The 26,475-nt window shown below is 56.4% G+C and overlaps 3 protein-coding genes across 5 annotated transcripts in view; 1 reads left to right on the top strand and 2 right to left on the bottom strand.

Moving 5' to 3' along the window:
• LOC135454380 (mitochondrial import inner membrane translocase subunit TIM16-like) overlaps positions 1 to 3,901 on the bottom strand; it is a 37,321-nt gene extending 33,420 nt beyond the window's left edge. For both annotated transcript variants that reach the window (XM_064726421.1, XM_064726419.1), the window contains exons 1-3: positions 3,781 to 3,901; positions 842 to 938; positions 529 to 603 (exon numbers count right to left, since the gene is read on the bottom strand). In XM_064726421.1, coding sequence (XP_064582491.1) covers positions 529 to 603; positions 842 to 938; positions 3,781 to 3,840 — 232 coding nt within the window. In that variant the 5' untranslated portion in view covers positions 3,841 to 3,901. The remainder of the gene's footprint in view (positions 1 to 528; positions 604 to 841; positions 939 to 3,780) is intronic.
• Positions 3,902 to 4,975: 1,074 nt separating this feature from the next.
• On the top strand, positions 4,976 to 14,775 carry DNAJA3 (DnaJ heat shock protein family (Hsp40) member A3). 2 transcript variants are annotated; one of them, XM_064725740.1, is made up of 12 exons: positions 4,976 to 5,152; positions 5,272 to 5,405; positions 5,781 to 5,864; positions 6,398 to 6,610; positions 7,335 to 7,487; positions 8,317 to 8,464; positions 9,043 to 9,107; positions 9,937 to 10,065; positions 10,477 to 10,592; positions 10,875 to 10,972; positions 12,906 to 13,022; positions 13,713 to 14,775. In XM_064725740.1, exons 1-11 carry the CDS (start codon positions 4,993 to 4,995, stop codon positions 13,007 to 13,009), a joined length of 1,404 nt encoding a protein of 467 aa, XP_064581810.1. In that variant the 5' UTR covers positions 4,976 to 4,992; the 3' UTR covers positions 13,010 to 13,022; positions 13,713 to 14,775. The 2 variants fall into 2 exon arrangements, with proteins under 2 accessions (XP_064581810.1, XP_064581811.1); XM_064725741.1 differs by lacking the exon at positions 12,906 to 13,022.
• A 103-nt stretch (positions 14,776 to 14,878) lies between these two features.
• NMRAL1 (NmrA like redox sensor 1) lies at positions 14,879 to 19,036 on the bottom strand. Its single transcript, XM_064725742.1, has 6 exons — positions 18,890 to 19,036; positions 18,630 to 18,695; positions 18,207 to 18,445; positions 17,221 to 17,470; positions 16,626 to 16,816; positions 14,879 to 15,811 (listed from the first exon to the last, which is right to left on the bottom strand). Exons 2-6 carry the CDS (start codon positions 18,667 to 18,669, stop codon positions 15,641 to 15,643), a joined length of 891 nt encoding a protein of 296 aa, XP_064581812.1. The 5' UTR covers positions 18,670 to 18,695; positions 18,890 to 19,036; the 3' UTR covers positions 14,879 to 15,640.
• Between the last annotated feature and the right edge of the window lie 7,439 nt (positions 19,037 to 26,475).

Here is a 26,475-nt window from a genome sequence, read left to right as displayed (position 1 = left end):
AGTGCCCCTTAGGCTGCCACTGCTGCTCCAGCACCTTGAGGTGGGCACCCTGAGGTGGCACCACCCCTCCCTGTGCCCACCAGAGTGTTTCACAGCCCTGCTCCTCTGCCACAGTGATGCTGCCACTGCCTCTTCCCTGCCACACTCACTGCCCACATCAGAGCTCTGCTCCAGCCTGTTCCTCCTGCCACTGCAGGCGGTGATGCCCCAGTGATGCCAGCTCCAGCCTGGCACTGGGTGTACTGGGAATTTCAGGGTGTGCTATGAGTAATGTGTAAAGGCTGTGCTGGAAGGGGGAGAGGAAGAGCTACATGTTCAGGCCTCAGTGCAGCCTGAGAGAAGAAGGAACAGGGATTGATTCCAGCCCGGCAGAGCCCCTTAGTGTGTCACCCTGCCCCCAGGTGATGGTCCCTGGCTGGTCCCCATGTCCCTTGCCTGGCAGACAGCCCACCATGGCCTGCCAGGCTTGGACTCAGCCCCCGGGGCCAAACACGTCCTGTGGAGGTGGGAGGTGGCACTGACACCCACCTGAGTGGCAGCAGAGCTGAGATATGGTCCTCTTGCCCCCATCCTGGCACTCCAGGGGCACAATGCCCAGCACACCTGCAGGAGAGGGCACAGGAGCAGGTCAGGAATCCCCCCAGCCTGGGGCACATGAGGGGCACCCAGCTTTGCACTGCCAGCCACGAGGTGTGGGGCTGCCAGCACTTTGGGGGATCTCAGGGAAAGCCTCCTCCACTCACCCTGGTGTCCCTGGGGCTGGGGGGACTCACCCACCACCCAGACCCCTGGGACAAACCCATCCCACCCCCCAGGCAGTGCTGGGACCCCTGTGCCTCACCGGCAGCCTCGGCGCTGAAGGCGATCCAGCGGCAGCTGGCCTTGACATGGCTGCCACAGGAGGGGACAGAGCCCGCTCGGATACCACTGATCCAGGCCTGGGAAACAGAGGGAAAAACCTCATCAGGGGCTGTTTGTTATGGCAGGGCTGCAGGAGCATTGGCACAGCATGGGCAGAACCCCCCGCCCCAGAGGAGCTGCCATGCCCATGGAGAGATGGAGACTGGAATGCCAGTGGGATTATCCCGACCTCTGGGGTGTCCCGGGCCAATGTGGTGGCTGCTCCTGCTCCTGTCACAAAGCACAGACACTCACTGGGGCCAGAGGGTGGGACACAGGAGCACCCCAGCTCCCAGACTGTGCCATCTCTGGGCTGTCCCACTGTGGGAAGCACTCAGAGGTCTTTGCAATAAACTGGTGCCAGAGAATCCGGATGGGATGAAAGCTCTTGGGCTGTGAAGCATCACAGGGTCAAGCTGTGGCTGACAGAGGCCAATAAACACCTCCAGCAGCACACATCTCACACAGACACACAGCCAAGGAGCTGCATCGCAGCCCCAAACCCAAACTCCCACTCTGCAGTGTGTCCCAGGGCTGAGCACTGCACTCGTGGGGCCCTGGGACAGCCAGCCCCACTCCAGGCGACACAGACACCCCACCTCAAGGGGCCATGAGCTCCCTGGCACTCCCAGGGCCAAGTCCAACCCTTGACAGTGGCACTGGCAGGTGGTTTATGGCTGGCACAGGCCTGTGTGCCCACAGCCACCCCTGGAGCTGCAGTGGGTGTCCAGAGCAGTGGATACTCCACAGACTGAACAGATACCTGGGTAGGGAAGGGAAACCACGAGCCCCAGGTTTCCTCTGCTTGCACAACTTCCGTTTGAGGCCTGACAGGGAGCACTGGCTCCTGCAGCACTTCCTCCCTTGACAGCTGTGCAGACCTGTTAACCCTTCTCGTGCCAAAGGCAGGTTTCTGTCCCCACACCCAGCATGTGGGCAGGGGGCTGCACTGGGGATGGGGAACAGGGCAGGAGCATGAGCAGGACCCTGGAATAAGGGCCTCACTATCTGCATCCCATCACACTGCACTGGGCCCCCAGATGTGACAGCAGCCACATGTGGCCCCCAGCAGCCAGGGGTGCCAGCAGGATCCCTGCAATGAGGTTTCACAGAGCTGGTCCATGCTGACCCCACAGTTTCCCCGGACACAGGCAGCAGCCCTCAAGGCAGTGATCCTCCCTGCAGCGTGGCAGCACGGCCAGGAGAGCACATGAAACCATCCTGGCTACATCCCTGGAACAAACTGTGAGCTCTCAAGGGCCATCTGGCAGCAGAGCCCTGCAGATGCTGCCTGAAGAGCAGCATCAGATGTGATCCCTGATGTTTACACTGCGCTTCCTGATCCAGCCAGGTCGGGTGTCTCTTGTGCCTCCATAAACAGCTGCTCAGCTGGGGACACAGCACAGCTTCCTGCTGTGACACCTGAGATGGGCTTGGTGACAAGAGTTCCTTCTCCACCTGCTGCCCTACGGGGAGTGCGTGGCCTCACTTCCAAGGATATGTTTCATGCCTGAATGGGAAAAGCCTTTTGGAAAGGCCTTGCAGAGCAGATCCTGCACACAGTGAGGGTATGCTGCCCCTCAGAGCTCCTCCACCATGGAGCAGAGATGGGATGTCCCTGCAGGATGCCATGTCCTGCACAGCCACACTCCCCACTGCCAGTGACTCATCTGGACCCTGGAATTCACAAACATTCATCCCACAGAGATTTCAGTGACCAGAGCCACACTGAGGCTGGCACGCCATGGGCATGGGGGCACCATGTCCCCTCCCACAGCTGAAGCTCAGAGGATGTTTTGGGTGCTTGCTGGATTTGCAGAGGCGTGTGAGCACAGGCCATGGGTGCGTGCAAGGACAGCTTGGCTGGGAAGTTACAGAGAGGGAGTGTGTGCACACCCAAGGGCTGGGAGCAGCAGCAGCCTCACTCATGGCCACGGTGCTGAGGGGGTGCTGGGTGCAGGGTACCCAGCTTGGGGAGCCCCCAAAAGGGCTGTGTGTCCTGGTAACACCCCCTGATGTGAGTCACCCAGCCCTGCATCTCAGCCCCTGCCCTGCGAAATCTGTAGGGACAGGGACCTGGGAGATTGCCCCAGCCCAGCTCTGTGGTTTGGGGGACAGCAGGGCAGGGCTACCCACCATGCCAGGATGGATCGTGATGCTTGGCATGACTGGGGCTGGTTATTCACGGAGCAGAGGCCAGAGCTGGGCACCACATGGGTCTGTGCTGCCCGGCCCCGGTGGTGCCGAGCTCCACTGCTCATGGCCAGGGAGATGGGGCTCAGTGGCACCCGTGGGGTCTGGCACTTCCTCCGTGCCCGCGGAAGCGGGGTGGCACAGCAGGGTGGCACAGCAGCGGGGTGGCACAGCAGCATGGCAGGAGCGAGGCCCAGCGTTTCACACTCGGTGCGTGGTTCCCCGGCTGGCACAGACCAGGAGGGTGAGATACCGAACGGCAGCGGGCAGCAAGAACCGGGGATGCACCGTGTGCCAGCCGTGCCCAGTGGCAGGAGGGCAGCAGGCACCGCGGGACGGGTATCCCATGCCAGCCAGGGGGCTGCATCGGCCCGGGACAGGGTTAGGGCTCCCCTCCAGCCCCACCTGCGGAGCGCCCCGGCCGGGATCCTCCGCCGACACCGGCATGAGCAGCACCGGGTGCCAAGGAGGGGCCGCCCGGGCAGCGCACCCGCACGGCGGCCGGGAGCCCCGGGCACGGCCCCGCCGCACCGGGGATGCCGCGGGGCCCGGACCGCGCCCTGCCGGTGCCGCGGGGCGGGGCCGGCCCTGCCCTGTGCCCCTGCCCGTCCCTGTCCCTGCCCGCCCGCAGCCCCGGCCCCGCCGCCCCCGCCATCCCCCGGTACCGGCGGGTCCCGCAGCGCTCACCTCCCTGCGGGGCAGCCGCGCCTCGGTGTGCCGGAACTTGGACGCCTTGAAGCGGTTCATGGTGCTCCGGTTGTACCGCTCCGAGCCGTGCCCAGCCCTGCCCGGCCCGGCCCGGCCCGGCCCCGCCGCTCCGCCCGCCCCGAGCCCCGCCCCGGACCGGCTCCGCCCCTGAGCCAGCCCCGCCGGACTCCCCACGTGTGTCCTGCTGTCACCGTGAGCGGGGCACAGACCCCAGCCCCGGCTACTCGGACCCCCTCCAGAGCCTCCAGCCCCGGCACCGGAGCCAGCCCTGGGGTGACTGACCCGCGGTCCGGGGATCCCGGCCCCTTCCCCCGAGGCTCGCTGTGCCCCCGGCTGGCACCCAGCTCTCCTCCCGCACAGGCTCTGGCCGGGGGCACGGGGCCAGCGGGAGGTTTGCAGTGCCGTGGGCTCGGCGTGATCGCCTCCTCCTCGGCCGGCAGCCTGCGGTGAACAGAGACCTTCGTGTGCTCACGGCTGCGGGGAGGGAGGAGGAGGAGGGAGCGCTGGATCCGAGCCCGCTGAGCCCTGTGGAGCTCGGGTGTGACCCACGCCGCTGGAGGCCAGGCCTCCTGCCCCGCTTTGACCCGGGCTAGGACAGCGGGGACAGGGCCCGTGTGGGCAGCGGCCCCGTCCCCGCTCAGCCCGGCGGAGCCTCCCCCGCGCCGCGGGCCCGAGCCCGGCTGAGCAGCGCTCGGAGGCGCCAGCCCCGGTGCCGAGGGCGGGAGAGAGACGCGCCTGGCACGAATCGTGCTCCCCCTCTGCAGAGAAAAGCTGCTGTGCTGCCTGCCGCGGGTGCCGTGCCAGGCTGCTGTGCCGCGGGAGCGTGGGCGTGTGGCACTGCACCCGCTGCGCTTTCAGAGCCTTTATTCCATCCTGGGAGATATGTCACCAGCTAGGGGAGAGGAAGAGCGGCCCTGAAGGGCTGAGCAGAGGGCAGGGTTCGCACCTCGCCACACGAGGCTGTCACGGGGCAGTGCCCACTGTCCCGGCCGTGTCCCCGCGCGCTCCCTGCCCGGTGCTGCCGGGCCCCGCCACCGCTCCACGCCCCCCCCTCCACCCGCCGCCATCCCCGCGGCCCCGCCGAGCCCTGCGCATGCGTAACCATGGCGCAGCCACGGCCGCGGCCTTGTGCGCATGCGCGGCCCGTCCCCGCCGAAGGGTGCGCAGGCGCAGCGCCGCGCGCGGGCCAAGATGGCGGCCGGGAGCGCGTCGCGCTGGGTCGGGGCGGCCGCGGGGCGCGGGGCGGGGAACGCGCGGCCGCCGCTGCTGCTGCTGCTCCGCGGGCTCCGCGCCCCGCCCGCCCGCGCCCCGCGCCGCCTCCTGCTGCTCCGTGCCGGGCTCTGCGCCGCCGGTGAGCGCGCCGGGGCCGGCCGGGCCGGGACGGTGGGGCGCGAGTCTTTTCCCCCGGCCGTGTCCCTTCCTCCAGCCGGCCCGGCCCTCACGGCGGCTTCTCTCTCTCCTCTCCCGCAGGGACGAAACACGCTGCCGCCGTCGCCTCCGCCGCCTTCCACAGCAGCGCGGCCCGCGCCAAGGAGGATTATTACCAGGTGCTGGGGGTGCCCCGCACCGCCACGCAGAAGGAGATCAAGAAGGCCTATTACCAGGTGCGGCGGGGCCCCAGCGCTGCCCCTCCGCCGGGGCACGGAACGAATCCAGCCCCGTGCTCGGAACCGCTGCAGACAACGGGAGGAGGCACTGGGGAAGCTCAGCACATGGCCTTGGGGATCGCTTCCAAAGCATTGGCTGCCTGTGCTGTCACTGCTTGTCTCCTTCCAGAAGGATCTGGGATTGCTCAGAAGATCAGGAGCAGCTCCTGTAGTTCGTGATTTTGGGTTGATAAATTAAAATGAAGGGTTTTAGTTCCCGGGAATGCATCTAGTGAATGCCAGGCTCTGCCTGGTGTGTTTTATCCTGGCATGTGAGATATGCATAAGTAAATAACTCCTGCCTATCCCTAAGAGTTGGTTTTTGTTTTTTAGTTGGCAAAGAAATACCACCCTGACACAAACAAGGACGACCCCAAAGCGAAGGAGAAGTTCTCTCAGCTGGCAGAAGCCTACGAGGTAATAGCAGGATTTTGTTGTGATGAGAAGGAGGAAAGACTAGAGCATGGATGAGGGCAAACATTTCCTGTAAAAACATGGCTGGTTTTTGATGCACTTCAATCTGGGACACACCTGTCCCAAGAAATTCCTTGGTCCAAGTATCTGATTAAGCTGCTTTGAGCTTTTTCAGTTTTCCCCTTCCTTAGCAGTGACTGGCATGGATGTCGCTTCCATGGAATTATTGTCAGTTTAAATAATCAAACAAAAAACCTGTCAGCAGGGTTTTCAGGCAGAGGGACTTTCACTGTTTTTTGATTCCAGCACTCTTCAGCTGATATAACAATGATCAGCTGTTTAATGTAAGTTATTAATTGTAAGTATAAATGAGCAAGATCTTGTCATTTTTCGGCCGATGAGCCTGGAATCACCAGGGAAGCAGCAGCTTGTCCCTCACTCCCATGGTGCTGAGAGTGGGCTGAGACCTTGATGGAGGGTGTGAGCCCGCAGCCAGGGATTCTCGTGGCTCCTGCAGTGCCCGTTGTTGCCCGCAGGTGCTGAGTGACGAGGTGAAGAGGAAGCAGTACGATGCCTACGGCACCGCGAGCTTCGAGGCCGGCGCCGCCGGGGCCGGGGCCGGTGCGGGGCGGCAGTACTGGAGCAGCGGCCCCTCCATCGACCCCGAGGAGCTCTTCAGGAAGATCTTCGGGGAGTTCTCAGGATCCCCTTTTGGCGATTTTCAGACTGTTTTTGACCAGCCACAGGAGGTAAGAGGTGCCTTTATTTAGGAATGAGAAACTCAAAGTAGTGTCTCTCCGCAGCTTCTGTCACAGAGCGCTGTGGGAGCTTCAGCAAGGAGTTGTTTCTGGGGATGTCAGTGTGTGAGTGTCATGGCAAGGGCAGAGTCTCATAGTTTAGCTAAGCTGTGCAGGAACACACCCCACAGCTCCAGACAGAATATTTTTTCTGGGCTTTTTCAGAATATTTTTTCAGAGTTACTTCTCTGGTGTTTGCTGACACCACCCAGTACTGCCAAGCAGTTCCATTTCTGCAGAGGCACAGTGTCTGCTGCAGCTTATTTACCTATGCCTGCTTTGATCTGTAATGCTAAAACCCACAAAATACCTTGTAACTATAAACCAAGCCTTCCAGCAATATGTTTGGCTGCTTAATTGGCCTAATTTTGCAACTTAATTAGCTTCATGCTGCAGTGAGGCACACCATAAAATCTGTCTTGTTCTTTGTGTTGCAGCTAAATGCTCCTTTAAGTGTTGATGGTTCATGTGTTGTCTTCAGAAATGTTTGGTTCTCCTGGTTTTACTAAAAATGACATTTTTCATATAAGGAGAATTTCCTCTTTTGATCAGTCATCTTTATTGAGAATTTCTATTTAAGCATTTAAATGTTTGGTATTTAGCCTGAACTGTTCTCAGTCTCCTTAAGATCCTGTCACACCTCAGTCATGGCTCTATATCCATGTTTCCTGTGCAGTACATCATGGATTTGACATTCACCCAAGCTGCAAAAGGTGTCAACAAGGAGATTGTGGTGAACATCCAGGACTCCTGTGTGCGCTGTGATGGCAAAGGACACGAACCTGGCACCAAAGCTCAGCGCTGTCACTACTGCAATGGCACGGGCATGGTGAGTGCTGAGCAGGACACCAGCTCTGTGCTTTCCCTCCTTGGGGAGAGTCACTTCATTCCATGGGGAAAAATTCTCACCACACTCATCAGCTTATCTCAGGCAAAGCTGAGTTCACGTCAGCTTGATGCTAATAGGCACTAGGAAGATTTTCTTTGTGTTAAAGTGCTGTGCCCAGCTGAAAGCATGAGCCTTCAGGCTGGATCCTCTGCTGCTGCACATCCCACAAGACATATGAATATAATGTAACTCTGAATGTAATTTGTATGTATGTACTCTGAATGTAATGTATATGTGTGAATATAATGTAGCTCTGAAACTCCTCGGGCAATAAATGGGTATCTTTTGATTTGAGGGGTGGAGGAAGGTGGTGAAAACCCAAGAGTAGTCATAAAATAAGAAGATGCAGGTAATGATGGAGCTGCAGGCTTTGGGTTTGCCTGCATCTGATTCCTTGTGTGCTTCAGTCCAGGGCTTAGTCACCATGAGGTTTCCTTGGACACTGGCAGTAATCCATGTAAATGGATTGTCCTTGGATTCATCAGAACACAGACATTTGTAGCACTGTAAGGAGCTTTGTTCCTCCTTGCACATCAAAGCCTAGACTTTGAGGGTGTTTCTGTGTTTCCCTTGCCCTCACCACCTGACACTTGGAGTAGTGGTGCTGTTCAGTGGAAATCAGCATGTGATGGCGAGTGGATTTCAGAGCCAGTGTCTGAAGGGTATCTGTGTCCTGACAGGCTGTGTGTGTGATCAGAGCTCAGAGGTGCTGTGTGAGAAGCCCCGTGTGAGCACTCCTCATTTGCCAAGGTGTGTTTGCTGTCCCCAGGAGACGATGAACACGGGCCCGTTCGTGATGCGCTCCACGTGCCGGCGCTGCGGCGGCCGCGGCTCCGTCATCACCACGCCCTGCGTCGTGTGCCGGGGCACGGGGCAGACCAAGCAGAAGAAGACAGTGATGGTTCCTGTGCCAGCTGGTCAGTGTTGTACCTGTCTGCTGCTCTCTCTTAAAGAGCTCTAGTTATTTACTGCCACTGCTAGGTGCAAATGGGGGAGCAGGGTAAGAGCTTTTTTAAAGCAAAGCAAGTCAGAGCTCGGCAATGAAATGGGCCGGTGATAAGATGGACCTTCTGGCCATGGATATAGGTGTTTGCTCTGCCCTTCCTCAGCTTTGGTTCTTGCCTGGGTGATCCTAGGCAGGTTTTGAAGAGTGAATCTCCAAAGGTTTTCTTGCCATGGGTGTGCTGATTGCCTTCCTCACCACAGGGGAGAATTCAGTGGTGGGACTAAGACTTGCTTCTTTGAGACCACCCTGGGTGAGCAGCCTGTAATTTTCCTGCAGCTTGTGGAGGCTGCAGTGTTCCTTAATCCAATGCATTTCTGTAAAGAATTCTGTAGATATTGAAGTAACAAACGTGTTGGGGGCATAACAGAAGTATAAACATGTGCTGACCCCTCCTGCTTTGGGCTGTGGTGGCCAGCTCTTGGGATTGGCAAGAGTTGTAGGCATCCATGTCATAACCCAAGGTCACATTCCCTCCTGTTCTCATTGCAGGTGTTGAGGACGGGCAGACAGTTCGGATGCCTGTGGGGAAGAAAGAAATTTTCATTACGTTCAGGGTATGTATCCCAAGCTGGTTTATGATGTAAGTTGGTTGTTCCCTTCTCAACTGCCTGGGAAAGGACGGCAGAATGGGCAGAGGAGGAAGAGCCAGTGATCCTTTGGAACAGCTGAGGTAACACGATCCCTGTGAACTTTGTGAGACTGCAGGAGATCTGCATTGTAGCAAGGAGGGTAACTTTGAATCTGTTAGTGAAGAATCGCTGCTTGTTCCAGGATCAGGCCCTTAGGGTAGTGTGAATCAAAATGCAGAGTAGGCTTTTCATGCCTCCAATTTTTGACTTGGAAATGTGAGGAAGCTGCCTGCTGGCAGGGGTGGCAGAGCTGAGGAGAGCTGTGGGAGGTGCTGAGGGAGGCTGCCTGGTGAAGTGTCCTTCTGCAGATCCACCTTCAGGGCTGCTGTGCACCTGTGCTGTTGCTGGGTGTCCTCTCCTGCCACACACATCCCTGTCAAGGAGAAAATTTTTTTCATCACCTCTTTCATGGTGCAGGAGGGTTTAATTCTCTTCTAGATTGTGAGGCCACTGGAAAGGTGCCTAATTTCCTTCTCACTTTTGGCTTTCCCCTGTTCAGAGTGCTAACACAGTGACATAGATAAACTAACAGCAGGATTAGGGAGGGAGTTCCTGAGGCAGGAGGCAGGGATCCCTCAATCCTTTGGCTAATTCAGTTATGTTGAGATCTGTGTTTTACTAGAACACCAAATATTAACTCACAGTTCTTAGCCATGCAGTTTGGGATGGTATAGTTTTTCCTGAGACCCTTGGGAGCAGTTTAGCAGGAGAACAAGGTGTGCTGACTGCTCTTTGGGACTTTGCTGCCCTGCAGGTTCAGAAGAGCTCTGTGTTCCGACGAAACGGAGCCGATATCCACTCGGATCTCCCCATCTCCATAGCCCAGGCTGTGCTGGGAGGCACTGCCCGCTGTCAGGGCTTGTATGAGACAATCAACATCACGGTGAGTGCCACTGCTCTGGGCATGGAGCACTGGGGCACAGCAGAGGTGGGCAGAATCTCCCAAGTCTGCCAGTATTCTGTTTCAGACTCCTTCAGGATTGAGCCTTGGGCAGTTTGTGACCTGCCTGGTCACAGCTTCTTTCCTGTTGCTGTGTAGGGACAGGGAAAGAAAGGGATTGCTGGACAAACCCCACACTACAGGGCTACAGGCTGTGTCAGGTTCTTTACTGATTCCTACAAAAGCTTTTCCATTCTTACTGGCTTAGCTTTGGATGTGTCCCAATGCAAGAGCATATGAGAGCTCTCCCATCCTACTTTAGAGCTTGTTGGAGAAGTTGATAATTTTTATAGCTGTGTAATTATTATCTAATGTTTAATTAGAGTAATAAATGTGACACTTTTGTGTTTATAGATACCCCCTGGTATCCAGCCAGACCAGAGAATTCGAATGAGTGGGAAAGGCATTCCCAAGATCAACAGCTATGGCTACGGAGACCACTACATCCACATAAAGATAAAAGTTCCTCAGTAAGTACAGCTAAAACAAGTTCCTGTGAAACCTTAAGAACTTTTCACAAAAAATGTTGTTTAAAAGTTGTGTAAATTCCATGAGGTGAAATGCAGTGGGTCCTATGTCCCCTCTTCCACTAGAGATTGTTCCTTACAGATGGCTCATTTAAAGAGCACAAGGATTCTGGGTGTATTCATACACAATGTGCTCCAGTCCCTGCCCCCTGTGGGTGCTGCTGGGGGGGTTTGGGAGGCTGTGGGGGCCCAGGCCATCCCTGAGCCCGTGTCCTGGTGCCACAGGAGGCTGACGGATCGCCAGCGAGCCTTAATGATGAGCTACGCCGAGGACGAGACCGACGTGGAGGGCACCGTGAACGGGGTCACCAACACAGCCTCAGGTGAGCAGGGACACTGCTGCCCCTTCCTGGGCAGCTGCTGTGGGAGTGCAGAGTGTTCCCTGGGCAGCAGGGTGAGCCAGGGGCACCGTCAGGCCTGTGGCAGCACAGCCTGGTTAACAGAAGCCGTTCTGCTGTAGCACTCAGCAGGGAGTGCCTCTTCCCAGGAAGCTCTGTTCCAGTACTTACTGGGCAAATGTGTGAACAGAGAGCAGGCACTGAGTACTCCAGGGTGCAGACAAGCTGTGCTGCTGAATGCCTCCTGCTCCCCTGTACCAGGACTTGCCTTGAGGCAGGAAAGCAAATGTGCTTCAGGCCAGTTTCCTGTGTGATCCCAATCCAGTGTGCTTGTGAGCACAGCAGGGCTGCCCCTCCTGGAATGCTCTCAGGGGTTTCTGTTGGGCTGAGCTCTGGGTGTGTGGGGAAACCTGGGCTGGGAGTGTCCACTGGTGGCAGTGGCAGCTCTGATCAGTGGACAGTGTCCAGCACGATGGAGGAGTGAAGGCAGCTGGGAGCTTTGTGGAGCTGCTCTCCAGCTCCAGATGGAAAACTGGGATTCAGCAATTGTGTTCTAAGTTTCAGGGATGAGGTGCTTGGAAGAGTGAGCAGCTAAAGGCACAACACATGGTAACATAGCAAGGAAGGAACTTTGTCTCTCACTACTAGAAAGCAGTTTTTTCTTTGCTTAATTGAAACAATGAACTTCTTCAAGCCTGTTGGATTTTCGTTTTGGTTTGAAACCCAACAGGGCATTTGTGACTAGGCAAAGGTGAGAGCCTTTTGGAGCTGCTGAATGATCCCAGGATCTGCTCTACTGTGAGGAGTATAGGCTTAAGTGCAAGATCTGCCAAATACTTCCCAGTGTTCTGTTTTATGGTAATTATACATACAGAAAATATGTCTTTCCTATATTACAGTCAGCCCTGGGGAAAGGGCAGAGAGCTCTGAGCACTGAATTTCCATTCCAGCTTTTTTAAGGCATTTGTGTGCCACAGAGCAAAAATAACCTCTTCAAACTAATTTTTTAAATAGCAAACCTGCCAGTTTTTACCATGATGAAGCAGCAAGGTGAGTTAAAACAACGCCAGTAGGTTGCAGTGTGGAGTCGGGCTGTGCTGAGGGAGGCGTGTCCTGCCTCGGGATTTCATCCCATTGCATCAGACCGAGCCCGGGGAGGCTGGGGAGCACCAGGCTCCGAGTTCTCTGTGCACAAAGAAAGCTCAAGGGGGCGTTTGGGATCTTGTTGTTGATGGTTTTACTGTAGAAAAAAGCAGATTAGCAAACAGGTCTCCTTTGTTCTCATTTATAGCCACTTCAGAGGGACAAACAAATTCTCAGGACCTGCTCATACAGGACAATTTTAACATTCCTTATCTAGACAGTCTGAAATACTTGCAGTCTTTTTCGTTCCACATGAGTTAATTTTCTTCTTGATACTGTCTGAGCATTGCTTGCAGTGACTCAAATCAGGCTCCTGGTGTGGTTTTGCACAGCTTTGCAAGGACACAACCTTGAAACAGGCAGAACCTGTTTCAGGGACCACCAGCACAGATCTTTTAACCCTGTGAAGTCCTGGCTGGCTGTGATTGAGTTCACCATTTGTTTTTAGTGGCAGACTCTCAGTTCCAATACTTGTTTCCAAAGCCTGGGGGTGCCTGACTCAATTGTGCAACACAAGAATTCCCTTGCCAGTTGGAGGGCTGGGGAGAGGGGAAGGGAGCAGCTCAGCACCTGTTTCAAAGTTGTGTTGTTGGGATCCAGGCTCTCCAGTGCTTCCACTGCAAGGGCTCCAGTCCTGTGTCACGCTGCCAGGTGCAGCCCTGGACAGGAGGGAGCAGCACAAGCAGCTGCTTTCTCCTGGCCATTCCCTGTCCAAAAGAGCCCCCTGGTCCTGCTGGGAGATGTCTGACTGCAGCCCTTTGCTGTTTGTGTCCAGGTGGCAGGGCCACGGCTAGCGCTGACGCAGGCGGGGATAGGCCTGAGGCTCAGGAGAACAAGGAGGGATTCCTTTCCAAACTTAAGAAAATGTTTACCTCCTGACACCCCATCCGAGGTAGGAGGTCTCTGTGTTTCACTGTTGTCTTTCCCCCACACTGAGCACTCCTTGGGAGGTGGAAGCACAATAGCACAGCGTTGCTTCTCACTTAGCCTCAGGCCTTTCAGCCCTAGCTGTCCCCTGGGACCTGGAGCAACAAGCCAGGGATTAAAGTGCATTGTTGCTGCAGCAAAGAGCAGCACAGATGCTGGGTGCATGCTTGGGGAGGTGGCTGGCCTCCCCTGCAGCTCTGCTGCTGGAGCTGTGCCCAGTTCCAAGCACTGAGCTTGTTCCCATGAGCTGGTCCCACTGGGACCAGGTTCTGCCACACAAATCTGGGCTGCAGAGCTGGTGCTGGCACACTGGGGCTGGATTCACCCACCCCTGCCAGGGGCTTACAGCACCAGGAGGAGCCAGCCTTTGTCTCAGAGCACAGCAAAGCCCACCATGCAGCACTGCAGTGCAACTCAGGTGCTTCAGCTGGTGCTGACCTCTTATGAGGGAGCACCAAGACTTGGAATCATCTATGGCAGACACAGTCTGGGATTCCAAGGGCTCAGCTTTGCATCTTTGCAGGCTTCAAACTGGCTGTGCTGTAGGGGTGACAGTGTGACAGCAGGTGAGGAGGGGAGGTGCTCCCAGAGTGGGCTGTGTGCTGTGTGCTGATACAGCCAGGAAATTGTAACCTTCCTCTCTCTCCAACTGCAGGAAAGCGTTCTACTGGGAACTAGGAGCCAGCAGCAGCAGGTCATCCGTGCAGTTGGGGGTGAATCTTTGTGGCAGCCAGGCTCTGGAGAACACAGGATGTCAGTCAGCAGCACAGCAAGAATCCCAGCTGGAGAGGCCATGGACCACCGAGGCACCAACACAAACCCCACCCACTGTCCCAATAAATGGCAGTGAAGGAAAAAAACAGCTTAGCAGAAGTGTGGCTCTCTGGAGGCTGCTCCACAACCCTACTGCTGCTGGAAGCTTATTTGGTAAAAGCTAAAGTTGAAGTATTATTTAGAATCCAAACCAGAGGAAATGTGAAATAAATAGTCCAGCACAGAGCAGCAGTTTGCTGTATGGAGGCCAAGCCCATCAGCTGCTCACTCAGGTGCCCTTTGGAATGCCAGGTGTGCTTGGTGAACTCTCCAGGAGACTTGGTGGATCAGGAAGGTCTAACCTTGTCTTCATGACAGCCCTGCTGCCCTGCACAGCTCCAAGTGGAATCTCCCTGAGGCTGGGTGTTGTCTGAGCCCAGCTGGCCTGGCTCCCTCACAGCCCTGGGCTTTCTCTATCCTGCTGATTGCCTGCACAGAGCAGTGATGGAATCTGCACTTTGCCTCAAGTTATCCCCCAAATAACAAAGTTACCACACAACTGCTGTTGCTTCTGGACTGGTACAAGTCGATCACTGAGCCCTTGGCCAGTTGGGGACAAAAATCTTTTATTACTTTAGTGCAACACCCGTAGCGTAAAGGATTGGTCAAAGCATCGTTGTTTTACTTGTGTGAGAGTGCAAGTGAGGTGGATCACTCCTTCCACATGGAGCTGAGCTCTTGCAGTGAGTATTCCATGGTTACTGTAGCCTGCTGTGTTTGTGATACTGTGCAGGTACCATCAGCCACATACTAATCAGTTCAACACCAGTTCAGCAGGGACATGCTGTAGTCTTGCCCTTCTTAATTTGCTGAAATAAAGCACGCGTTGCCTCCTGATTAAACTTCTGTAAAGTGATTCTGTACCCATGTAAATAAGATGGACTTCATAAAGATATTTAACACATGCTGTGCCTTGCTGCCTTGTCTACTCTTCCACCTGCTCTGTCACCCCCTTTCCTCCCCTCCTAACAGGAATGAAGGTCTCTGGGACAAGGAGGGGACAGGGTTGGATGGCTCAAGCAGTGCTAGGGGCTGGGATTGACGTTAAACACAAAGCTGAGCAGTACTTTAGGCACGTGAGGGGGAAGGGGCTTTTCCACTGAACCTTGGACAGTCTAGAAAAAGCCGAGTTTTATCTCAGCTCCTTGGGACAGTGATTGAAATTAGCTCCAGGAGCCCAAGGACCAGGGCCAGGGCTGTGTGATGAGGAATCAGGCTCAGCTTTTGTGTTACAGGAAGTCACTGCAGTCCCTCCTTCTGGGCTGACAGTAATCCTCCATCTCTCCAGTGGCTCACCTGCAGGGCCCAAACCAGATCCATGGAGAAATCCCTGTCTGCTGTTTGCTTAGGAGCCTGCAGCAATGGATACCTGCCCCAGAGGCACTGCCTTTGGGTACACACCTTCAGCCTCCCACATGGTGCCATAGGCTCAGAGCTGCCTGGGAAAGGAGGTGATCCTGGGAAAACAAGCCCCCACCACCCTAAAACACCCACAATGACTAAAGCAACACCTCCCTGAGCACAGAGTGCAAAGGCAGCACTTCTGCCACCCCTCTGCCTGTGCTGTGCAGCCCTTCCTCTTGTTCTAGCTGCCTAAATAGCCCCAACCACACTGCAGGACACACACATGGACCAGCAATGGGCTGAGCTCTGCCCAGCTGGGGCAGATCAGCCTCTCCCCGAGGCGCTGCTGGGAAGGCAGCACACCTCACCTCAGCCAGGTCCCCTAGCTGCTGCAGAAAGCAGGGAGGCAGAGGAGGGAGGGGAGGCTCAGAAGGCGTTCTTGTTGTCCCCCACCCACTGCTGGAAGGTTCGGGCCCTGGGGTTCAGCTTCATGGTCAGAGCCACGCTGCGGTCGGGCCTCAGGGCGTAGAAACGGAACATGGCAGCCAGCTCCTTGGCGCCAGGGAAGTCCCGCTTCTCGTACTCCTCAGGGGAGATCTGCCAACAGAATTGGGGGAAAAACTGTCTCAGAGCCTGCTGGGCTTCCCCTCAGCCTCTGAGGGGATGTGATGAGGGTTCTGTCACAGCAGCCTGTCACAGCATTGCCCCTGGTGCGGAGGGCTCTGCAAGGCACTTTGGGGTTGGGCAAAGGAACAGCCCAGCCAGCCTAGGGCCACCCCCAGCTCTGGCACAGCTGGCATTGGCTGGAGCAGCCATGAGGGAGCCCTTCCTCACACCAGAGCTATGGCTGAGGGGTTCTAGAAACTGGGTGGTCCAGGAAGCAACTCAGGTTGGCACCTGGCACCCCAAAACATTCTTTCCTGCCTGAATCAAAGGGTTTGGTTCACTGCACTTCTGAGAGGGCACAACCTGCAGAGAGCATTGGAGAGGCTTTGTTTCTATTGAAATGCACTTCACCACACCCCTCATCCATTGTATTGGCTGCCCGAGGCACAACTGAACTGCAAACAAAGATTAAAAGTAAGTCACGAAGGGGCAGGGAGTGGTCAGGGTGTTGTTAACAGTGACACAGCACAGAGGCCAGGTCTGGTGTAATGGTGACACAGCAAAGCCCTGGGGGAAGCCCTGCTCAAGGGAAGGGCACCCAGCAGAAAGCTGTTGTGTAAGTGCCCATCCCTGGCTCCCCTGGAGACCTCCCAGCCCAGTTACCCCTCAGAGCCAGGCCCAGACCTGCCCAGGCACATCTGTGTGCTCAGTGACAATGCCAGCAGGGCAGTGTCAGTGCTGGGCTGTACCAAAAGGAGCTGTGGGTCCCTCAGGAACATCACCTACACCAAGGGACACTTCCTACCTTGCTGGCTGTCACAGTCTTGCCCGTCTGCTGGGAGAGGATGGCAGCATACTCTGCCTCGGTGAGCTTGCCCGTGCTGAGTCCTATCACCTGGCCAACGTACTCCCCTGGGGACTTCAGCAGGGAAAGCACAACGGGCCCAAGGTCCTCCACAGCCATCCCATCCATGGGGGTGTCCCCCATGGGCAGCTCTGTGGAGAGATTGATCCCAGCTGCAGTGCAGCCCAGCTCTGAGCAGGTACAGCAGTTTTCAGTCTCTGGATATGAGGTGAGGGAGGGATGAGAGCATGGCAAGGCAGGAGAGCAGGGCTGAGCTTGACAGCAGAGCAGCACCATGAGTTGCATCACCACCTCCACCATCCCAAATGCAGGTACTTGGGGTGTGTGTTCAGAGCTGCTCTGGGATCTGCAGAACAGCCCTCAGCACCACAAACACGCCCAGCATCCTGGGGATTTCATGCAGGCCACCAAACAGGTCTGAAGACCATCATGCAGCTTGCTGTGGTCAAGCTGGGAGAGGCCTCTTCACCCTACCAACCCAGAGCCCTGGCAGTGTGTCCCTGGCACAGTCACAGCACAGTGACCCACAGCTTACCCAGCACAAGGGCATCTCCCTGCGGAGCCTTCTGAGGCTTGAAGATGGAGAGGAAGTTCTCAAAGTAGAAGGGCAGGCGGATGATGGTGGTGGGAACCCCGATTTTCTGGAAGTGCTCCTCCACCACGCCTTTGCCATCGAAGTGCAGCACCTCCAGCCGGCCCCCTGTCAGCTGCTGCACGTTCTCCAGCCCGCTGAACACCACGTGCTGCAGGCCCTGGCGCTTGGACAGATCAGCCAGACGCCGTCCCTGGGCCAAGGGGGAACCAGCCATGAACAGAGGAATGGGACACCCCCATCATCCCCACACCCCCCTTCCCTCTGGGGAGGATCCAACTCCCACCAGCCCTCAGCTGAGAGCACAGTGACTTGTCCAGGTGGAGCTGAATTCTCTTCTTACCACATCCCACTTCAGAAAGACCACACACCCTCCAGCTTTGGAGCTTGCTGCTCCACCAAACATGCAAGCACCAGCATAAAGAACCTGCCTGGCCGACATACCTGCCCTAAAATATCTTATCTTTTGTTTGCTGCCATCCAGGCGTGGCCACTCTGCCTCCTTGCAGTATCTGTACTGGCGTGAGCACCACCCTTGGGATCTCTGATACTGCAGGGTTTTGGCCCCAAAGCTGCAAGCACAGAGAGCTACAGGTCTGCAGGCAGTGATTGTCCCAGCTCTGCCCTGAGAAGGCTCTGAGGAGCCAAGTGTTCCCACTCCTGCTACTCCAGCTCCCGGGAAATGCTCTCCATAACAAATTTATCAACTCCTGAAGGCACCAGACCCTGGAGCCATGCAACTGTGAGGGAACAGAGAACAAGTCCTGGCTTTGCAAGAACTGGGACCTGTTGTTTGGGAGGCCTTGGGGTCTTCTGTACTGGCTACTCAAACCATCACGGCTGCCACGGATGCTCCAGGAGCAGTCCCCACTTTGTCCCCACTGCCAGATCATTCCGCACACGGTCCCAGTTAATGTCAGGACAGGTACCTGCTCGACTTCCTTCTCCTTGCTGCAGTGCTCCCAGAAGTTGGTGACAATAAAGGCTCCGTAGGCACCGGCCAAGGCCCGCTCCAGCGACGCCTCATCGTCCTGATCTGCCTTCACCAGCTCGGCTCCCCTGCGCCTCAGCTCCTCCGCCTCCTTCTTCCTGGGGCTCCGCGTCACGGCGCGCACCTTGAAGCTCCCATCGTCCAGCAGCGCCCGGGCCACGCTGCCGCCCTGGGCCCCTGTGGGAGCAGCCGGTCAGGGCGGGCCCCGGGGCTCCGGGATGCGCTGGGACGGAGCGGCCCGACCGCCACAAGCGCCGAGCGCCGCTCGCTGCCCGCACCGCTCACCCTCCTCACCGCCCCCGGCCGCTCGGGCATCACCGACGGCCTCAGGGCACAGCCCGGGCCTCTCCCGCGCACTCACCGGTGGCCCCGAACACCACGATCAGCTTCTTCCCGGCCATGCAGCAGCGCGGGCGGTCCCGGGGCTCTGGCAGGGCGAGAAGCAGCGAGGTCGCACCGGTCCCGGGAGGGAGGGAGAGAGGGAAGAGGGCAGGGAGCGGGGCGGCTGAGGAGCCATCGCCGGTCTCAAAGAGCAGAGAGCGGGAAAGGAGCGAGGCGGCTGAGGAGCCATCGCCGGTCCCGCGGGGCAGCGGGCGCGTCTTCGATCACACGGCTCCTCACCTCGGCTCCAATCGGCTCTGCCCGGCTCGGTTCGGGTCCAATCGGCTCCTCCCGGCTCCGTTCGGCTCGGTTCGGCTGAGCGGGAGCTGCGTGCGTTCGTCTGTTCGGCGTGACCCGATTGTGTTCGGCTTCACCCGACTGCGCTCGGCCACGCCTGTCTGGGCGGGGCTCAGATGTCAATCACAGTCAGGCCACGCCCGCCAGCCAGGCCACGCCCACCGTCGGCATGAGGCTCCGGTCCCATCCCCAATCTTAATCACATCCCCATCCCCAATCCCATCCCATCCCTTGGCCCAGCCGCCTGCTCCTTGCTCAGGAAACCCGTTTAAAACCCAAAAACCACCGCGTCACCCTCTGGGAGGTGACCGGGAGTTGTGTCCCTTCCTCCTCGGGTCCCCCCCGAGCATCCGAGACTCGTGAGGTTTCCTTGGTGTGGAAGCCAGGCTGTTCCCCAGGCTGGTCCTGCTGCTCCCTATGGAGCTGGGACCGTTTATTGTCCCCAGGCAGGTGACTGTGGGCAGGTGTGAGCGAGGAGCTGTCCCCGAGCACCCTGTGCCAAGCAACCGCTCAAATCAACAAACAGAGTCACCCTGGACCTTTCCTCTCCTCTCCTGCCAGCTCCGGAGGGGCTGCGGGCAAACCCACACTGCCGGGAACTCTGTAGGTTTGGTTTAGTAAATAAATACATTGAGAAATTTGGAGTTGAGTCTGGTAAATGACCCAGAAAATCCGTGAAGCATGTGTAACACACAGTGGCAAAGAGATATTTCAGATGTGTCAACTCAGATCAGTGATGAATTGTGAAAGCAGGAGGAGGTCCAGCCCTGACCGGGGTTTCTGCACAGTCATTTTGGATGTGAGGAATTTCAGCTACAGATTGGCTGCTGGGAATTACCAGGTGCCAGCTCCTCTTGAAACCCTCCTCCGGACGGGGAAATTACCAACAGACCAGAGAAAAGGTTTTAACCCTTTACAGGGCACAGCCTAGGGTGGGCAGAGAGCGAGGCTGGCCCAAAGTGGTGCTGGAGCTCCCAATTCCTGCTTGCCCCCACCTCTGCTCCCTGTGAAAAACGCCAATCACTTGTTTTTAAAATTTTAAAAGTTTAATAGTAATAAAATGGTTATGAAAATAGCAATACAATTAGAGTAATAATAATTTGGACAATTTGAATTAGGACAATATGAGACAATAAATAAAAAGAGTTACGGACGTCCGGGTACCTTTTCTGGGCAGCAGGAGCCCGAAAAAGGACCCACGTTAACAGAGGATTAACCCTTAAAAACAACAGCCTGTTGCATATTCATACAACTCATACATGATGCACAAATTTCATTCAAACACAGGATTCTGTCTGGTCACCCTCAACTTCTTCCTCTGAATCCTGACAGCGCCTTTGAGGCGGGAAGAAGTTCGTTTCTTCTGATAAGAGGGCAATAAATTCTTTTTCTCTGAAAGATTCAGGTGTCCTGTGGCTGCTATCTCACTGCCAGTCCTTTCTTAAAAAAAAAATATCCTACATAGCACAGTTTCTATTTTAACAATTTTTATAACCTAAAACTATATTTAACACACTGCTTAGTAGAATTAATGCAGCATTACTTTCTAAAACAACACATATAATATTCATTTTAATATTTGTGAAAAGCCAATCATAAAATATGCATTTTTCACACTCCCCAAACACAGCTCCGTGGCCATGAGCCCACCCTGACATCACCAGCTCTGTCAGCCACCTGAATGCCAGGGAAATTTTTATAGGATTTACAAATGGAGGGTTTTGTGGAACAAAAATGGGAAATCATCACCGAGCCCACCTGGAGGGTGGGGAATGGAGAGTGGGGAGGGGAGATCCCGCTGGTGCCGCTGCTCTGGTAGCTCTGGCTCCTGGCTGGGATGGGATCCAGCTCTTCCCAGACAAATCCCACTCCAGGAAGCATTTGGCAAGGGCAGGAGAACTGCTTTGGAGGAAAGGGAAACTATTCCTACCCTTTTATCCCACTCTTTCCAAACACAACTCTCATTTACTCATGGCATTATTCCGAAGGGCAGAGCTGCTGCCAGTCCAGCCTCTCCCATGGAACATTCCCATCGCTCCTGGCCAGGGCTGCGGCTGTGCAGCCAAACCCCCGGCTCTCCCAGGCCGGGGTGAGCTCTCGGTTTTGCTCCAAGTGAATTCGCAGCACTCTGGGCGTTATTTGGGGCGGTTTTGTGGCTTTTGGGACAAAGAGCGGGGGAAGTGTCCCTGCTCGGAGCATCCCATGGGGCAGCCCCAGTGTGGCTGCGGGGCTCGGGCGGGTTTTTGGCGATCCCTCAGCCCCATTTGCATAGCCGGCAGCCCCACGCTGACAGGAAGGAAGATCTGCGAGACCCAGGGCAGGAAGGGGCGCGGAGAGAACGGAAAGAGACAGAAACCACCGGGCTGGAAGCGGCGGGGCAAGGCGCACCCACCTTGCCCAGGTGCTGCCCGAGCATCGCCCCGGCCCCAGTGGCATCGGGGGACACCAGTGGGCAGGGTGGCTTCTGCCTCCGGCTGGAGCATCCCCCAAGAGGAGAAAGCGCTGGGGACAAGGAGCTGAGCGGGACACGGAGGGGCTGCATCCTTCCGGGCCATGAGGATGCTCTCGCCACTGCCCTGCTGACACAGCGAGCCGGGCAAGGGGCCCGAGGCCAAGGTAGGGGTTGGGGGGCTTGGAGGGGTGTGGGGAGAAGGGGAGGTGTCACTTGGCTCTCCCGAGTGGGGACAAACTGCTGCAGAGCTCGTGCTGTGATGGCCATGTGAAAAAGAGTCACTGGGCCAAGGCAGCAGGGCAGGGAGTGATGGGCAGAGGTCCCTGGCATGGCACGGCACGGCATGGCATGACAGGACGGGGTGGAGCCCAGAGTGATGGAGAGGAGCGTGGCACCCCGCAGGGAAGCTGGCACTTGTCACAGATCCTGTCCCCTTGCCTGCTCTGCCTGCCAGGGCACAAAGGAGCCTCAGCCGGGCTCTCCTGCCTGCCCAGAGCCTTGTGCAGCAGCTTTCCCCCCTTAATGTCATCTGCTGAGCTGATTAACTTGAAAATAATCCAAAATAAACCCCAAGATGTACCACAAATAGAAAAGGAAGATATTAGTGACACACTCACCTGTGGCACAACTGCACCAAAGAGTGGGGCAGGGCCCTGGGGTGTCCCAGGAGCAATTTGGGGGGCTGGAGCTCAGCCCTGCACCCAGCTGGGCACCCTGGGCTGCCTCAGGGCATCAGACCCAACCCTGCTGTTATTTAGGCCCTTTTGGGCACTGTGTGGCCATAAATGTGGGACTGCTGGGGACAGGCTGGCTGCTGTCACCCCTGGGCTGTCACCTCACTCAGGGCTTGGCCACCACATGGAAGAGTTACCCAAAGGCAGACAGGGGAGCCAGGGGACACCTCCCACTCGGGTTGTTCACGTTGCACAGAAATTTCTTCCTGCAGAGCTTGCAGCTGCTCTGGGGTGCTCTGCAAGCCCAGGAAGGCTGGCTGGGTACCACATCTGTCAGCATCCCTGCATCCCTGGGCTGTGGGGGGCACAGGGACGGGCTGGCAGCAGCCCCTGCCCAGTTTTCCTGCTGATATCCTGAGATCCCATGGCTGGGAAGGGCAGGAGCTGTTTGCTGGGAGCATCTGCTGTTCAATCAGCTGCTTGCACAGCTGTGGTGAAGCATCCTCAGGGCATGGCCAGCTGAGGAAATGCATCAGCCTTCACTCTGCAGCTTGTGAGGTGCAGCAGTGCCCTGCAAGGGACCTGCTCGCCAAAATTAGCTTCATTTTTAGGTGTTTGGAATCACTTATAGATTGATTTTTCCTTTTTTTCTGGTGAGATTTGGGATTGGCACTGCTGGCATCCAGCCCAGGGGCCCTTGGTGTTCCCTCACCTCGTATTTAACCCTGCTGTGTCTGAGCTCTCTTATAGGGGTTGGGGCTCAAGGAAACAAAAAACCTGGAAGAGATTAAATTTGACATAAAATACATTTAATTTGGCAATCAATTTTGCTGGCATTAAACCCAGACCAAAAATTTTAAGTCTAAAATTTATTTAACTTTAAGTTTAAAATGATTAAACATATTAAATTTTAAATTTAAGTTTAAAATTTAATATGTAAATTAGATATCTGAGTTACTTGCCAGTCTGCAAGCCTCCTAATTGAGTAATAATGCAGAAGGTATTTTATTGCCTCGTTTAATTAGCAGAAATTAACGATGTGAAGTCTCTTCCACTCTGCCAAAAGGTGGCAGCCTGCATCCTGGCTTCGGGATTCGCTCAGCTCAGGGAACAGCTGGAACTGCTGGCCTGGGAGATGTTTTCATTCCCATGGAGGCACAGGGACATGGAGATGGCCAGGCTGAGGTTTTGGTGGGTTTGGGGATGGAATGAGCTGGGCTGGGCACTTCCCAGCTGGGCATGACCATGCAAAGGTCATGTAAGAAGCTTTTAACCTTATCTAAATGCTGTAGCTCAGTCCATTTTCCATGTTCTCCATCTGTGGGTGCTGCACCATGCAGGAGCTCTTGCTCAGCCCTTTGGTGCAACCCCAGCCCAGCCCTGGCAGCAGGTCGGGTGCCCAGGGCTGTGCTGGGAGCTGGGAAATGCCCCTGGAGCTGCCAACCACCCCCTCTCCCCACACTGATGAATCTGCAGGGGACAAACACAGATTTCACTGCTGGCTGTCCCCTGGTGCAGCTCTGGTGGTGCTGGGACAGCTCCTGGCCTGGTGCTCAGCAATTCCTGAGGGTGGTGGGGCTCTCTGGGGCAGCAGGAAGGTCTGGAGGCAGTAAATGCTCCCTGCTGCGGCCACCTCAGGGCTGTCCCTCCATGCCAGACTCCTCTGGTGGTGTTGGACTGCCAGGGGTGACACTGCACATAATTAGAGGCTGTACATTAAAATTAAAGGCAGAATGAGCAGCAGATACATCCAGGCCTGTGTTCTCTGGGCTTGGTGTCAGGAGTCCTAGAACAGACACAGTGGAAGCACAGCAGCTGTGTGGCAGAGGAGTGGCTCTGACCATGGTGGGGACCTGCCAGCACAGCCCTTGTGGCTCCCAGCACTGCTGGGTTTTGGGCAGGGACACTCAGGGATGGTGGTTCATAGGAATAGTGGGATTGGAGATGCTGGAAGAACCCGTCAGTGTTGTCTGAACATCCTTAGAGGAAAGGATTTTCTCATGGGCTGGACCTTTGGATTGCACTAAGCAAAAAACCAAGTGTTGATGCCAAATTCTTGCCAAGAAAATCCCCATTTCCTTCGCTGGGGCTTGCAGGTGCCATTCACAGTTTGGCTGGGCAGCCTTCCGTCCTCCAGCCCCTTATCCCCATCTCCCTGGGGACACAGGCAGGGCAGGGCAGACACAAAGCTGCCTCCCTGCTCCTCTGGCTGCCAGGGGGACACTGTCCCTGCTGGATCCTGGCTGGGCAAAGCTGGATGTGCAGGATGGACACCTCGGGCAGGGCTCTGGAATGAGCTGGGTCCCATCCTGGACACACCTGCAGGGGTTATGGAGCTTGGCTTTGGCCAGTCCTTACCCTTCAGACAGCTCCTGTGGGAGCTGGGGGCTCCTCCAGCCCCAGGCCAGCCTCCTGCAGCCCCTGTGTGCTCCCAGAGCTGCACCTGGAGCTCCTGGAACCAGAAAAACTCACAGCTCTCCCTGCATTATTCCTTCTGCTGCTTTATCCTCCTGGTGAGATGCCTCTGCTTTGTAAAGGAGCAGCAGAGGACACATCAAACCCTCTCTGGTGTTGGGTTTCCCCCAACAAACGGCCCTGTTTCAGAGGCAGGGCTGCAGGGAACACCTGCAGCAAAATCCCCTTTATCCCTGCAGGGAGCAGCTGCAGCAGGAGCCCCTTCCATCCCTGCAGCAAGAGCCCCTTTCATCCATCCTGGCAGTGCAGCAAGGACCAGAGACAGACCCTGGGACTGCAAAGGCTAAATTGAGCCTTTCAGGCCTGTTAGAGACAGGAGCACATCACAGGGTGAACATTTAGCTGTGAATTGCTCACTGAGCTCCTTTAATTGATGGTGTCTTCATTGACCAGGCCACTGCCTGAGGGTGATGAGTCAGAGCTCCCAGTATGGAGAAAAAGGCTTTGCTGGGGATCACCACCACTGCCCGGGGCTCCTGGACCTCTGGCACCACTGGCACAGGGGCTCAGCCGGGTTCCATCCTGAAGGGAAGGGCAGTGGGCTCAGACCCTGCTCCAGCAGCACCTCCCAGCCCTGAAAGGGCTCCTCAGGAACTGGGACATGCCACTTGTCTCTATGGGAGACCCAGGTGTGTGAGGGACCCAGCCCTGGGACACTGCCAGGTCCCTCTCGTGCTTCTGGTGGGAGAAACAAACCCCACATGGGCCCCTGGGAGGGAGCAGGAGAAGTTCCAAGCACCTTGGCCTTGCACCATGGACCAGAAGCTCTGCCAGGTTTGGCCGGTCCAGCTGTGTCTGTGCTTTGTGTGAGGAGGTGTGACCAAGGAAAGGAGTGTTACCTTTGTGTGACCAGGGAAAGGAGTGTTAATGTTGGTGTGACCAAGGAAAGGAGTGTTAATGTCGGTGTGACCAAGGAAAAGAGTGTTACCTTTGGTGTGACCAAGGAAAGGAGTGTTACCTTTGTGTGACCAGGGAAAGGAGTGTTAATGTTGGTGTGACCAAGGAAAGGAGTGTTACCTTTGTGTGACCAGGGAAAGGAGTGTTACCTGTTGGTGTGACCAAGGAAAGGAGTGTTACCTTTGTGTGACCAAGGAAAGGAGTGTTAATGTTGGTGTGACCAAGGAAAGGAGTGTTAATGTTGATGAGGCTGCACCAGAGCCCCCACAGTGCCCATTTCCCCTCAGGGGTGGGCTGGACAAAGGCAAGGCTGTCTGTGTGCAGTAGCCATTGCAGAGCCTCTGACCAGCATGGAGGTGTTCACGTGGATCCAGAACACCCTGCAGGGCACCTGGAGGGGAGGGAAGATGCCAGACACAGGCCTTGAGACACTGTGTGTGCATTGCTCCTGTGATCAGACATCCCCTGGGGCTCAGGAGTTCATCTCCAGAGCCTGGAGATGACTTTGGGGCTGGTGCAGAGGCCGCAGCACAGTGTCTGTAGCACAGCTGGAGCATCTCAGGCATGGAGATTTCCCCTCTCTGCCTCTGCTTGAAGAGCAGCAGGGCTCTGAGCAGATACACCTCTCAAAAATAACCACCAAGCCCCGAGCGTGGTGTGGCAGCAGTGAGGGGGAGGGAGCAGGTGATGATTCAGAGCATCCTCAGAGCTCTGCACAGGATGTGGTGCTGGCCCTGCTCAGCAGGCCCTGACAGAGGCTCTGGATGGGGCCAAGGTGGGTTTGAAACCAAAGCCGGCCCTTCATCATCACTGCCTGCTGCCCCACAGCTTCCTTCACAGGACAGAGGACAAGGTGCAACAGCTCCCAGCCCTGGTGGCAGTGGTGGCACTGGGGTGACCCACAGAGGGCACAGGGGCACTGCCAGGGCACTCATGCCCCTCTGTGCTTGAGGAAGGTGGTGCTGGTGGAGAAGGCACCACGTGTGACCGTGTTCACAGGGGTCTTTGGATGAGGGAAGAGACAAGGATCT

This window comes from Zonotrichia leucophrys, chromosome 14 (genome assembly GCF_028769735.1).
Source record: "Zonotrichia leucophrys gambelii isolate GWCS_2022_RI chromosome 14, RI_Zleu_2.0, whole genome shotgun sequence".
Classification (NCBI taxonomy): Eukaryota; Metazoa; Chordata; class Aves; order Passeriformes; family Passerellidae; genus Zonotrichia; species Zonotrichia leucophrys.
Note: the sequence above shows the minus strand (reverse complement) of the source record. Positions and strands in the feature narration are given on the sequence as shown.